Source organism: Durio zibethinus, chromosome 5 (assembly GCF_047325235.1).
Source record: "Durio zibethinus cultivar Kanyao isolate XHJ-2024 chromosome 5, ASM4732523v1, whole genome shotgun sequence".
NCBI lineage: Eukaryota > Viridiplantae > Streptophyta > Magnoliopsida > Malvales > Malvaceae > Durio > Durio zibethinus.
This window is the reverse complement of record NC_143166.1, coordinates 1,206,419-1,219,984: the sequence shown is the minus strand read 5'-3', so window position 1 is coordinate 1,219,984 and position 13,566 is coordinate 1,206,419. Positions and strand designations below refer to the sequence as shown.

The window sequence follows — 13,566 nt, the reverse complement described above, 5'->3', positions numbered from 1 at the left end:
TTCATGGCAAAATAACAATCATGAAAATAAATTAGTCAAGGAAGGAGAGTTCTTGGGAGTGAGATTGTAAGAGGAAGGACGAAGATGTTCTTCTTGAAACAAGCAAAGGGGCCTTCAGTTAGGAGTTGGAGGTTAGGTTGCTTTTGAAATCTCAGATTTCCTTTTTTTTTACGCCAAGGATTCTAACATATATCCTTGTCAATATCACTATCCAGGTCTGAAAATTATGCATGAGAGAAATGGACACAACACACAAGAGCTTATTGTACCATGATCCGTTGGGCCTGCTTTGTTTGTTTGGAACAGCACAATATGGGTCTACGCACGTGGACAGTTACGATCACTTGTTCCTCTTTTGCTCAATGAGGTGGGAGAGAGAAAGGGTAGAGATTAACTTTAAACAGTGTAGCAAAGAGGCTATGTAACTATTCAGAACTATCAGGTACAGACAATTCCTCTATGTTAGTAAAGCTGTGTCTCTTCCCCAATCAATGAAAGAAAATCAGCCCTCTATCGTTTCTCTTCCCTCTCCCCAATCAATAACTCTATGCACAGTTACTTAACTTCTTACAGCTTTATAAATACTGTACAAATATTCAGTATATAGTTTATTTTGTTTTCCCAGCCCTCCCCCCCCAGTCCTTGGCTTTTTCTTTTTCTTTACTGTCTCTTTGTTTTTCACTTTGGATATAGTACGTACTGACTGCTATTCAAGTTATGTACTGACAGCTATTCAAGTTAGGTCTCCATTCGCCGAGGAGAGTGACAGTGGGAAAGAGAGAGGAGAGTGGTGACTTGCTGCCCGGGTGGGTCTATCTCACTTTCTGTCAAAAGATTTTCTATTTCATGTGCTTAAAATAAAAACCTTCTCTTTCCTTCGTATACCATCCATCTGCTATGACCTGTTTACATAAAGCGTCAGGAAAACAAACCTATATTTACTATATGTAGTATTAATTTTGACAGTGACTCAATGAGGTCATATCTTTTTAAAGCTCTCCTTGGTTTCTGATCCTTCTGTTTCAGAATTGCTACTGACCGTTAAAGCCTAGGACGGTCTAACTCTCCTCGCCCTTTAAAGCATCACTAGTCCATGACATCCCTCTCCTTGTTTTGGGTAATTCACAGACTTCAGTCTATGAAAACCCCATTTAACCCCCTTCCCACCCACTCATATGCCTGCGGACTTCAGCTTGTTACTACTTTATTGGTGTTTGGTTATGTAACTTTATTACTTGTACAATTTTACTACACTGTTTCAATACAGTATTTGATAAATGTTTATTTGTAGTCTTAATTTGTAAGTATCCTACTAGATGAACATGTGAACATCTTTCACATCAAAGCGAGCTAATAATATTATGCAGACTTTAGGTTTTACTGCAATTCTTGCCAACAATCATGGACGAAGAAATGTTGTGACCAAAGCACATATTTGACCATTGGCTGGAGCTAATGCAAAAGAAGATACGAAACCAATATTTGGTATGTTTTTCTTTTTTGCCATTTCAACTCTTCTAAGGTACAATTCGTGCTCTGATCCCTTGTGCGGTCAGACAGAGAGAAGCATTAATGTATGGTGCAGGCATCCGTCGCTCATCTTTAAGAAGCGGGTCTTAAGAAGGTAACAGCTATCCTAGACTAACTTAGGTCCTTGCTTGGTCTTGGAAATTGTCTCCAAAACCATCTTACATAGTCTCGTCATGAATCCTGAGGATTTTCCTTTTTATCCTGGTTGGATTATGGTGGCAAAATCTTGTTTAATTAGTAGGATTTTTACTTTCTCTACCTAGAAAGTAAGTTGTTGCAGAAACTCCCCCAAAGTTAATCCATTAAATGAAGTCACATGATCTCTCAGAGTTCACATAGTAAGGGCAAAGGATCCTAAGGTGCTCTAACTGCTGTTGAGCCCTCAGGCAAAGTTAACTGACTTCCATATAACTTTATGCTTTGCCTTTGCAAATTGCAATCTCATTTCTACTGGTTAGATTTGTCTTGTTCTTGGGGGCTATGGGGAATCCCTTGAGGAACAGTTCACCTTCGTGGTTGCTTTTCATATGGTTCCAAGGGAACAACCCCAAAAGAATCTTATGGATCAGCCCCGCTATTTGTATGGTGGGTAATCCATATCTCCTTTCTTTTCATACTCTGTGGGTGGCTTCCTCCGGCAGAAAAAATTATTGATTACCCACAATCTTACATGGCTCATTCCAAAAGCAGGTTTCTTCAATTCATGTTCGGTATTAACCAACTGAAGCACATGTGCTTGGGATGTTGTGGGAGCCCATCCCCTTCTTTACAAAAAACCCTTCTCTTACCAAGACTACTTTAGGCTTACCACACATTGCCCCCAACCGCTTTATCCAACAGTTTTGCTTCTTGGTTCGGTAATTCAACAACATATCCATCAAAAGTTTCACATCATGTGACAAACACCTCTGTTTCATTTGTAAACTGTTTGCGTGGAAGGGGGAGCAAAGAAAATAAAAAAGCAAAGGTTTAAAATATCCCATCAATTCTAAATCAACCTATTCCTTCTGCCGGCTGCAATTAATCAATCCTTGTCTGTTTATGGTGCTATATTTGAACAATCTTCATTGTCATTTGTCCTTGCTTTCCAGTGGTTGGAAAAGGCATGCAGTGTTAAAAATATACTAACTACAACTAGTGAAAATTGTTCAATTTTTGTTTATCACTATTATCCAACGCGTGTGACATCACAACACCAAGACAAAAGAACAAAGGCAAAATGAAGCGTCCTATGTTTAATGTTTGTGACTTTGCCAGTTCACATTAAAACCCTCTTTCTGCTTTGTAAGAGATCCATGCATGGCTTTTCACACCTGCAAATAAGGGACCGCACGTGCAAATTTGCAGAAAAGAAAGTAGAAGAAGAAAACAAGAAAGCTCAGTGTCGTGCTTTGATTTTGGACAAAGATCTTATCCCAGAGATGCTGATATTTTATGCACGGTGATGATAGCAATATATTCTCCAAATACACTACAAAAAAATTTTACCTGCTACTGTTTTACAATGTATGATGATGTCCGAAAAGTTGTAGACTGAGTGATTCACAATTTGTCCTTTCGTTTTACCTGAACATATAACAACAATGTCCTTTTTTTCTTTTCTGCTTCTTTTGGTAATAAGGGGCTCCATTGCCTTCTTCCTCTAAAGACCCAAATTACCTTTGAACTTGTCTCACATGTCACAACTCACAACTAACACTTGATATTTCCTTGCCTATAATTTTGAATGTTTTTGCATTGTTTTTCATTCTTGCCAATGCTGTAACTCAATGAGCCAGCAGGTTATATGTTTTGTATGGAACCTTGATGAGGTAAAATATTTTGTATATTTAATATTCAAGTAAATTTTTTCTAAGTAAATACAATCAATTTTTAAAACTGCAATACAGGGTTAACAAGTTTACATTCTCCATTTGTTGTTGCTGAAAGCTAAGTGACATTATATAAGTATGAAAGAACTTTCTTTATATCTTCATTTACTGAAAACAAAAAAAAAAAGTTTATTAGTATTTAAATTCATAGTACTATAATATATAGTGACGTTAATTACTTTGATTCATATGATAAAAATAAAATTGTCTTACTGTTCCCAAGGTCTGATGCCATCATGACAACCCCATCATTAATGAGCAGTGCAGTTAGCCTCCAAGGAGGAGGGGCAAGGAAATCACAGAGTAAGGGACACCGCACACCAATATGCCTCCTTGGTCTGGGACCTGATGGCCCGGACCCTGGTATAAGAGTTACAAATTATAACTTAGCTAAGAAGAAATCTGCAAAAATGGAGGGTCTAACTCTAACCTCTCTTCACTGAGACAGACCTTTTCTTTTATATCTATTTTTAGGGTTTATCCGCTTTTTGTTCCCAAACAAAGTCGGTCTTTGTTTCAAAGTTTTTGACCAAAGACTGTCCAATTCCTTTCATCAAAAACGCTAGTACCTGTAAGCACATTAAATGTAACGTCTGTCATTAGGTTACCAGTTAGTGAAAACTGAGAAAAAAAGTGAAAGAAAAAAGCGGTCCATCATTATCCATGCATTTATATAATATAATTTTAGTTATAGGCTTCTAGCATATAAAATTACGCAATCTTTTCGCAAATTTTCAAGATAAAGGTTAAGGACATTCCTTACTTAGAAATATGCTCATGCTTTTGACTGGTTTAATTGAGATTTTCATTTGAATGTACCCAAGATTTTACTATTTGAGATGTTACTTCAGTCACTCATCTGACTCATCATCATCTTTGAAGTAAATCAGAAACTATCAAAAAAGTTGTTTCCTATTTATAGGTTCCACAAAGTCACCCTTTGAACTATTAATGGTAAAAAACTGAGTTTGAACATGGAAGCTGGATTCTTTTCTTTTTCATCTCTTACATTTTCAACAGGCATGACAGAAGCTGACGGCAGCAGCACTATTGATAATTGCGTAGGAAAACGTCTCCATTTAAAAAGAAATAAAAAAAAGTGTTTAATTTTAAAATAATTGATATTAACTTTTTTTTTTTAAGCATGTCATTATTGACATAAATGTATCCATGTAGGTGCATACGTCAGGAAAACAAAAAAAAATATTTATATAAGTATTTGTGGGTTTCAGAGATTAGGGGAAAATGGTAGCTTTGAATTCAATCTTTATTTTTTTGTGTTTACGTTTTAGTTTTATAAAATGTAAAAAAAGGTGAAATAATTTGAAGATATCCCAACTCATGCCCAACGCAAAATATATGTATATATGCAAGACATTTTTTAGTCATATCTAGGTGATAGATCAGATATATTTTTGGGTATAAAATAATTAGCAGAATCTTTGTTTCTAATAGTGGATATCTGAAATAAACCTAAATGAAAGAGACAAGAAAAACAGGTGGGGGATTGGGGATTAGGGAATAAGTCATTGAGATGACGTTAAGGCAATGGCCTTTTCGTACTGTTATAATTAGTTGGGATGGAAGGGACATGTATCCGGTAAGTTCTTGGTTGGGGATTTGGTTGTTGGGTCAACTTCAGGTGGTTAACGGAAACCCAGTTTAAACCCAATCCTCAAGTTAAAACAGGGAAGAGGCAGGTTAAAAAAAATGTATAGGGACTGATATCTTTGATAGAGGTGGAAGTCTAGGTTATTTACTAGTGTTTGACAGAGCCAGTTGCGGCAAGCTCTCAATTTCTGCTTTGAAAGGAAAGGAAGCAAGACCTGCCCAAGCTTACACACATCACATTATGAGTCTATCTTGTCAATATAGAGAGGGACAGCCTAAGTGCATCATACCCATCAGAGAGGGAAAGAGAGAGAAAAAAAATTAGAGAAAGAGGGAGCTTGCACACGTGTGAATGATGTTGGATTTGTTGAAAAGAAGAGAAGCAAACAATGACAACTTTTTAATGATCGGAACTGAGGTGGTTAACTACTTTGAGCGCTTTTTTTAGTTCCTTTCTACGAAGGATTGAAGTAAAACAGATGGAACCCAGCCTTATAGGTGTCTTATAACGCACCATATAAGCCGTTTTTGCTGTTTCAAGTTTTAATCTTTCCCAGTCATAGCATAACGTCATTTTTTTTCACTCTTTCACTGTTTGTCAAACTTGCTTCTCGTTTGAGTCCTATGCATCGCACCCTTTTTTGGCTTTCCTTTTTGTTCTCATAGTATCAGTTTAAAGTTTATCTGCGGATGGAGGTGACTTTGTAACAGATGTATAAACTGTGTTTGTCAGAGGAAACGAAGGCATGGCTAACAAGTGTGTTAAATATGCACCAGACAACATGAATATTGAATAGGCTGGGCTGTAACTCTTCAACACCCTTTTCTTCTCGTGGTTCCTCGATGGGGATGGTTTATCCAGACATGGGCTCTCTTTCTCTTGGTCCCAACTATGGTATTGTAGGCTCAAGTGTTTCTTCCTCACAGGATACTTATGCTTGCAAGGGCTCAGAAATGGAAAATGAAAGAGCTTCTTGGGGTTTTCGTTTCATGGGAAACTGCAAAACATTGAGCTTTGAGGAAAACCACAGCTCTGATGTTGTGGAGGGTAAGGGCTCTGATTGCAGTGATGGGTTTGGAGATAATAATAGGACCATTAATCTCAATGCCGACTTAAATGAAGAGAACCCCAGTGAGAATGCGGTAAGTGGCAAGGAAACAGCTAGTGGGCAGTCAAAGCTTTGTGCCAGAGGCCACTGGAGGCCTGCAGAAGATACTAAGCTCAAGGAACTTGTTGCTCTTTATGGCCCTCAGAACTGGAATCTTATAGCAGAGAAGTTGGAAGGAAGATCAGGTAAGATGGTGGCCAAAAAGGCCAAAGCAGTGTTATTTTCGTTCTTTATTTCTTTAAAAAATTTCCCCACTTTCCGTTTGGTTGTTCCAACTCTTTTCGTGGCAGAATCACAGTGCTAAGCTAAGGTTTCACTCATTCTGATTCTTGTCTCTTGGGTTTGAAGGAAAGAGCTGCCGGCTAAGATGGTTTAATCAACTGGACCCTAGGATCAATAGAAGAGCTTTTAGTGAAGAAGAAGAAGAGAGATTAATGCAAGCTCATAGACTTTACGGTAACAAGTGGGCAATGATAGCTAGGCTGTTCCCTGGAAGAACTGATAATGCAGTCAAGAACCATTGGCATGTCATTATGGCTAGGAAGTATAGAGAACAATCGACTGCCTATAGGAGGCGACAGCTGAATCAATCTGTTTATAGAAGGATGGAAGAAACTCCAAAGTTTGTCTGCAGAGATGCAGCCGCAAAAGCAGAACCACCCCTATACTGTCTCAATATTCCCAATAGAAGATTTGGCATAATCTCCCAGTCTCAGTTTGGAACCTTAAACGATGCTGATGGTGGGGTTCATGGTGGCTCAAATGTTTCACCCCACCTGACTAACGGGAGACAAGCAATCTCAAGCGGCGAGTTCCCTTACAATGTGTTTTATGCACAACAGGCACCTTTTGATTTCTTCCCTGGTGTGTCTTCTTTGTAATCTCCCTACTCCTTTTCACCTCCTACAAGCTTCTTTTATGTTTATGAAGCTTTGTGTTTTTGGGTTTCTGTGCTGTTTCTCATTGGTTTCCTTTTTGGAAACCTACATTGAATTTTTTACTGCAACTCTTTCGTGATTTGCTTTCTTTCCTTATAAGTCGAACCAAATTTGATGATTTCTGTTCATTTATTCTTTTGCTTTATAGACATTGACTGATGAACCGTTTTGCTTTGCCTTTTTTCTACTTTACATTACATTAACGTTTTGTCTTTTGTTAATTTTCTAGTTGTCTACTTTGTAACTTGTCGTAACACTTCAAAACAGGTCTTAGGAGCAATGACATGATGGGCATGTTCAGCCAGACCAGATCATGGGCTAGGCCCATTGATGAACCTCAAATCTCTGGTTTCTATCCCCTGCAGCACCCTTCATATATGATGGCAATGCAACAGTCAGAGTTCCTTAGCTACCAAAGTCTCACAGATTCCACAGCATCAACCCCTCAAGTTTCGGCCAGTGAACCTTCGTCAGCAGTGGCAGGGAGCAGAGCAGCCACCAGCGACAACCACTATGAGACCGTTCCACCACCATTCATCGACTTTCTTGGTGTAGGAGCCACATGAAGTTAAGAATACCCTCCCCCCCAAAAGGCCTGAAAAGGTTTCCACCTCAACGTGGAAGTGCTCCAAGATAAACTGAGAGGCCATTAGAGGTTAAGAGAAAGGAATTGTTTTTTCAGATGGTTGACAGCAGATAACCTCTGCATCAGTCTGTCTGTCCAAATCATATCCCCGGCATCTTTTTGTTGTTAACTCCTTTCTCTCCCGAGTGCCTGAGACTTATTCCAAAAGTGAATTGAAACAAAAAAATTAAGTTATAATTATTGTCACCAATAAGCATGCTGCCTTTTCTATTATTTTTCCCTTTTCTCTTCTCTTTAAAAACTATATATACTCCCAACTCTCCATGGCCATGACCAGGAGCCAAAAGTGAGTGCTGAAATGGACATTCCCGACCCAGATTTTCATATTATATTTATATATTGATAAATATCTACGTGAACAAAGTTAAAGACAATAAGTTAAAGAGTCTGAGTGGAATTATGAAAGTGGAAAGTAAAGAGGAAAAGACAGGGAAATCAGACAGATGAAACCCCAGCTGGTCAGGACAAAGTAACCAAACAAACAGGAATCATCTAAATATTAAGTCATCTTTTCCGCATACAAATACATTTTAAAACTACGGTTTGAATAATATGAAGTTCAAAAAAATCAATTCAGTGATTCCTTCTTTAGCTGATTCTTTTGCGGATAAAATCATAAGAAAAAATAAAGAAAAATAAATTGGTAGATATGAAGAATCATATATGATGGTGGAAGTAAAACATATGATGATGGTAAGGCAAAGAAAGACAAAAGGAGCAAGAGAAACTATTAAGTAAAGACGGCCATTTTCTCATGGAACTACAAAATTCAGGCACAAATTATGCAACAGAACAACCTCCCCACGTTTCTTCATTTCCCTTGTATCATCAGCGGAATCTTGCTTAGGATTCATGCCATCCACTTGGGAATATCTAAGCTGTTTTGGAACTGTCTTTAGTTCACTGAATTGCTTTTGCTTCAATTAGTGAAACCAAAAGTTCCCAGGATAACATAGCATTGGATTCAGGGCTAGGCTGTGTTATGCTCAGCCCAATAATCACTTGTTTTTCCTTTTTTTTCTTTTGTATAGTATTAGGCCACCATTTGGGCTTCAAGTAATTCAATTTAGATCCAAACCTTAAATTCATGGAACAAACCCTATTATTCAAGTATGGAATTAATATTAACGAGGAAGCCAAGATAATACTATTTTTTTTTAATAAATGCTAAGCTAATACTAAATACACAAGTAATTCAATATGTTTAAAGAAATCATATTGTAAATTAATGGAAGAACAAAATTTTAACTCTTGCCAAGATAAATTATTTAATGTCATAATTCATGTGATTCGTTCTCATCGTTAATATAAAATATAAAATTATTAATTTTAATAAATAAAGATTAAACATCATGTTATTCAATGTATGAAATTATGCCAAATAGTCTATCGATAGAATATTTAACTCTTAATTGTAATAATCAAAATTTAATCCTTAATTGCTTCAACTATCAACTACAAATTTATCAACTAATAAGGTCTTATAAAGGAAAAAAGAAAACAGAGCCTAAAAAAAGGGCAGTTGCATGTTAGAAAATTAACCATTAGTACTGAAGTTTCAACATTCAACAAAAGCAAGTCTCCATAAATTTCAAAAACTCATCGAAATCGATTCTTCCATCTTCATTTTCATCAGCTACCCTTATCATCCTCTTACACTCCTCCACTTGTTCCTTTATGCCTAAGCAACATAGCACTCTTTGCAACTCTGTTGCATCAATGAATCCGTCTTTGTTCTCATCAAAAACGTCGAAAGCTTCCTTAATCTCCGCCAAGCTAGGCTCTTCCTCATCGAACGTTTCACCAAACTCATCTGCTCCCATACTATCTCCCACCAGCTTGTTGCTGTCTAGCTCGTAACTTATCCCTAGTCTGTCCATCACCACCTTTATGTCTCCTTTGCTTAGTTTTTCATTGTCGCAAATGGAATCGATCATTTTCATGTCTAACCTTGGAGGTATTTTCCAAATTTTCAGTATGGAAAAGAAAGGAGTAAGCAGGCAGGTTCGAAACAAGAGCACGAAATTGGAGATTTTCATGTCAGAGAAGGAGTCAAAGGGAATTGAGGAGATTTTTGGTTACCACCTTATCCATTGAGGGGAATCTGGGTTATCTTGGTCGTTCATTTATATATAAAAGGATTAACTGAGCAAAACCCTTATCAAAGAAGGAGTCGACTTAAATTTCTTCAATAAAAAAACAAAGGATACGCAGGTAGGACATTTGCATATATGCATGATCTCATAGAAATTTAAAATCTAAATGAGAACATGGGGAAATGTTTTCCAGGATTTTCCACACAAAAGGTACTAATAAATTAAAGTCCAGCGAAGTTTCCAAGTAATTCTCTCAATGAAACAATTGGATTGCTTCACTGACCATGCTTTCCATCACTATCTGTTACCTGTTATAATCGTACGCAACCTTGCATATGCAAACTTGATTTTTTCAAAGAATTTATTTGAAGCAACGAAATTCCATTGAAAGCTACAGGAAGTTTCCGGCAAAAGATTAGGATGTGGAAATGAAAAGGTGTGGATTTCTGTTTCTTTATTTATGGAAATTTCCATGCAGTTTTGCTTTCACAGTTTGTAATTTATATCCCAAACGTCACGTAGGTTTTGCACCATCAACGACTTGAACAGTATATGAAAGTTGACTTGGTCAAAAAGTTGTTTCCGTGACAACTGCAACCAGCAGGAAAAAGACTTAAATAAAGTTTTATAGGTAATTTTTTAAAAATTGTTTATTAGAAATCAATAGATAGAAACTAAAATAAAAAATTAAAATTAATAGATTAAAAGATTTTATTGTACAGATTGAGTATATAAAATTTAAAAATATTTTAATAAAATTTAATATATTATAAATATATATTTTTAGTAAAAAAATTAATATAATTTTTATTGTTGAATAAGTATGATCAAATTTGAATTATAAATAATATTTTTAATAAATTTTTTATATATTATTAATTTTCACATTAAACTCTATCACTTTATCGAATTAAATTTTTTATTTACTCATTTTTAATAAAAAAATTTCACTTATAAAATTTTATATAAATTTTGTCTCATTTGTGGTATGTAAAAAAGTATTGTTATGTAATACCAAGCCCAATTTCATACTTTAATTAGTTGACCTAGCTTATATGTTTAAAAAAAAACAGAAGAAAAACTTTGTCAGTTTTCCTTCGATAGTTTCTCTAAAAGAAAAAAAAGGAAAATTTTAAGAAACACTCGAGAAAAAAAAGAGAGGAAAAGATAGGGCAAATCAATCCTATAAATAATTGATTAAGTTATGATTTTACCTAAAATCCTTGAAATTTTCATGTTTTATGCAATTTTCTATGAATCTCAACTTATATTTTTATATCTTTTTTTATTTAAAAAATATTTTTGGTGACTTTCTAGTGATAATTCATGAAATTGTAGGTCATAATGGAAATGTCTCTTCAAGATCTTTCTAATGGTATGTGTGTCACTTCATTTAGTTAAGTAATTTAGGAGAATTTAATGCTTCAAATTTCAATTTTTTGAGTTTTTCGTAATTACAGACGTCTAACTTTGAGCCGCTGAAACTTTTTACTCCGATTTCGACAGTTGATTTGATCAAACTTTAGGTGCTTTTGATAGTATGAAATGTGAACTTTCTAGTGATATAATTAGTTTACTCATATGATTATGGGCTAAGAGTATCGAAGCCCCAAAGTAAGTTTCATGAATCAAAAAATCCAAAAAATCTATGTTGTTTGTGTTAATTTGTCAAGTTTTAGCCTTTAAAACTTAGGCTTTTGAAAATCATTTTCACCAAAACAAAATTCTAAGTTGTGGTATTACAATTTTACTTTAAATTAATGCTTTTCTTTATCACTAGGAATCGTAAGATGTTCTAGATTTTGTGTTTAAAATAAGCCAAATAATCACAGAATGTGAAAATTTTAAACTTTAGAAATTCTTGTTTTTTTTATAATTATTTTTAGCCAATATTTGATGTATCTAGTTATAAATTATTTGAATTTTAATTATATTATTTTTAATAAATTTTTACTTATTTTAATAAATTTTTACTATGATAATTTCATACTATTAGTATTATTAAAAGGCTATTAAATTTATTCAGATTTACAAAAAAATGATTGCTATTAAATGTTAAAAATTTTATATTTGTAAAAATTTAAATTGTTACTGATTTTTTATCTTTTAATCTTTAATTTCATATTTATACTCAATTCTAGGTATTTTACTATATTAAAATAAAATTTGTTTTATATGTTAAAAAAAATATTTTGCAAATAGTTTTGAATTGTCAAAAAAGTCACTACACAACCTAATTTGTTTAGGATGACCTGTAAAGGTTTGCCTTGTTAAATTTATATTTTTGGGTTAAATTTTGATTTTTGAATATTTTTTAAATTATTAGGATATTAAGAGAATTGAGTGATTTGTCGCTTAAGTTTCAATTAGCATATCAGGTAAGTGACTTGATATCTCTTCGATTGTTATGTCCCTAAAAATCAATTTCAATATATTTAGAGTTGAAATACATAATATATATTATTTTGTCCATTTGTTTTGTAAATCGGGTTGAGCATGCAAAATTATATATGATTTTTTTTGTTATGAGTTTAGAATATGGTTTGACATTATTTTGATTTTCGAATATGATTTAGTAATAATATATTTATATATCCATTGTTTGTCAGAATATGAAATTTTGCTTTGGAATGATTATGAAATTTACTTTGTATGAATTATATTTTGAGAAAATTTATAAATATTGAATTTGTATATATTGAGTAATCTTAAAATATATTATGGTTTTTGTCTCCTAATATGACTATGTTCTAACCCTACCAATGGGTGTTAATTGTTAGTCATATTGAAATATATTTTTTGATACTGATATCGGTTTCAAACCATGCTACTAATTAAGAATAGTGGTTTTTGTTCACCGTACTATTGGTGATATATTTCGTCCTGTTGCACTAAAGGGGTTACAGTATTTTTGTTCTGTCCTATTACACTAATGGGTTAGTTTTGACTGTTCATTATAACTACCCAGTTATTTCTAATATATCTTTATCCCATTGCACTAAAAGAGAAATTATGATTCTGACCTATACTAGAAGGGTTAAATGTGGTCGTAATATATTACGAGAGACTAATAAATTTTATAATTTTGTGATATGCATTTTGTTTTGTAATATTAGAATCTGATTTTGAGAATATGATTTGTGAAAATGTGTTTGGATACAAGATTATCGAAAATATTTTTGAACCACTTAGCTAATGTTTTAGCCTAAATGTTTTGTGATATACTTAATCTAACTAAGGGGATGCCCGTTACTTGTTGAGTCATCGTACTCATTTTTTTTTATTTTTCTTTACTTTTTTCATATTTCAATGTTTATGTCTTGGGAAAGTTAATCTTGCAACTATTTAGATTAGCAAGATTATAATTTGTTTTTAGTTTGGTATTACTTTTGAAGTAAATATTTTATTATTGATTCTAAAAGATTTGTTAATAAGAACTTTAATATATTCGATCAACTTGTAAATAATATAATTTTGTAGATTTTAAATTCTGTAAAGTATTATTTTAAACATTATTGGAGATTATAATTTAGTTTGATATCTGTTGTCTTACATATTTATAAGATTCGTCTTACGAGTATATGACGTTTTTATGTTTTAAATATTCAGATTTAAAGCATGACATGTTATTTTTTAAATCAAATAAAAAATTAGATAAAACACTTATTTTGAAAGAAGAAAAAAGAGTCAGGATCAGCTTACATCAACTCTGAATTTATAAATTTTAAATTTGAATCCTGAAATGAAATAATTTGTGCAAGTTGG

At 33.8% G+C, this 13,566-nt stretch overlaps 1 protein-coding gene and 1 pseudogene across 1 annotated transcript; one reads left to right on the top strand and one right to left on the bottom strand.

The window, feature by feature from the left end:
* Positions 1-5,807: 5,807 nt before the first annotated feature.
* On the top strand, positions 5,808-8,083 carry LOC111282706 (uncharacterized; the record flags this gene model as incomplete). Its single annotated transcript, XM_022870908.2, has 3 exons — positions 5,808-6,306; positions 6,470-6,989; positions 7,334-8,083. Coding segments are annotated over 3 exons (1,311 nt in total), but the record flags the coding sequence as incomplete, so codon positions are not given.
* Positions 8,084-9,117: 1,034 nt separating this feature from the next.
* On the bottom strand, positions 9,118-9,983 carry LOC149518633 (putative calcium-binding protein CML46 pseudogene; annotated as a pseudogene).
* Positions 9,984-13,566: the final 3,583 nt, after the last annotated feature.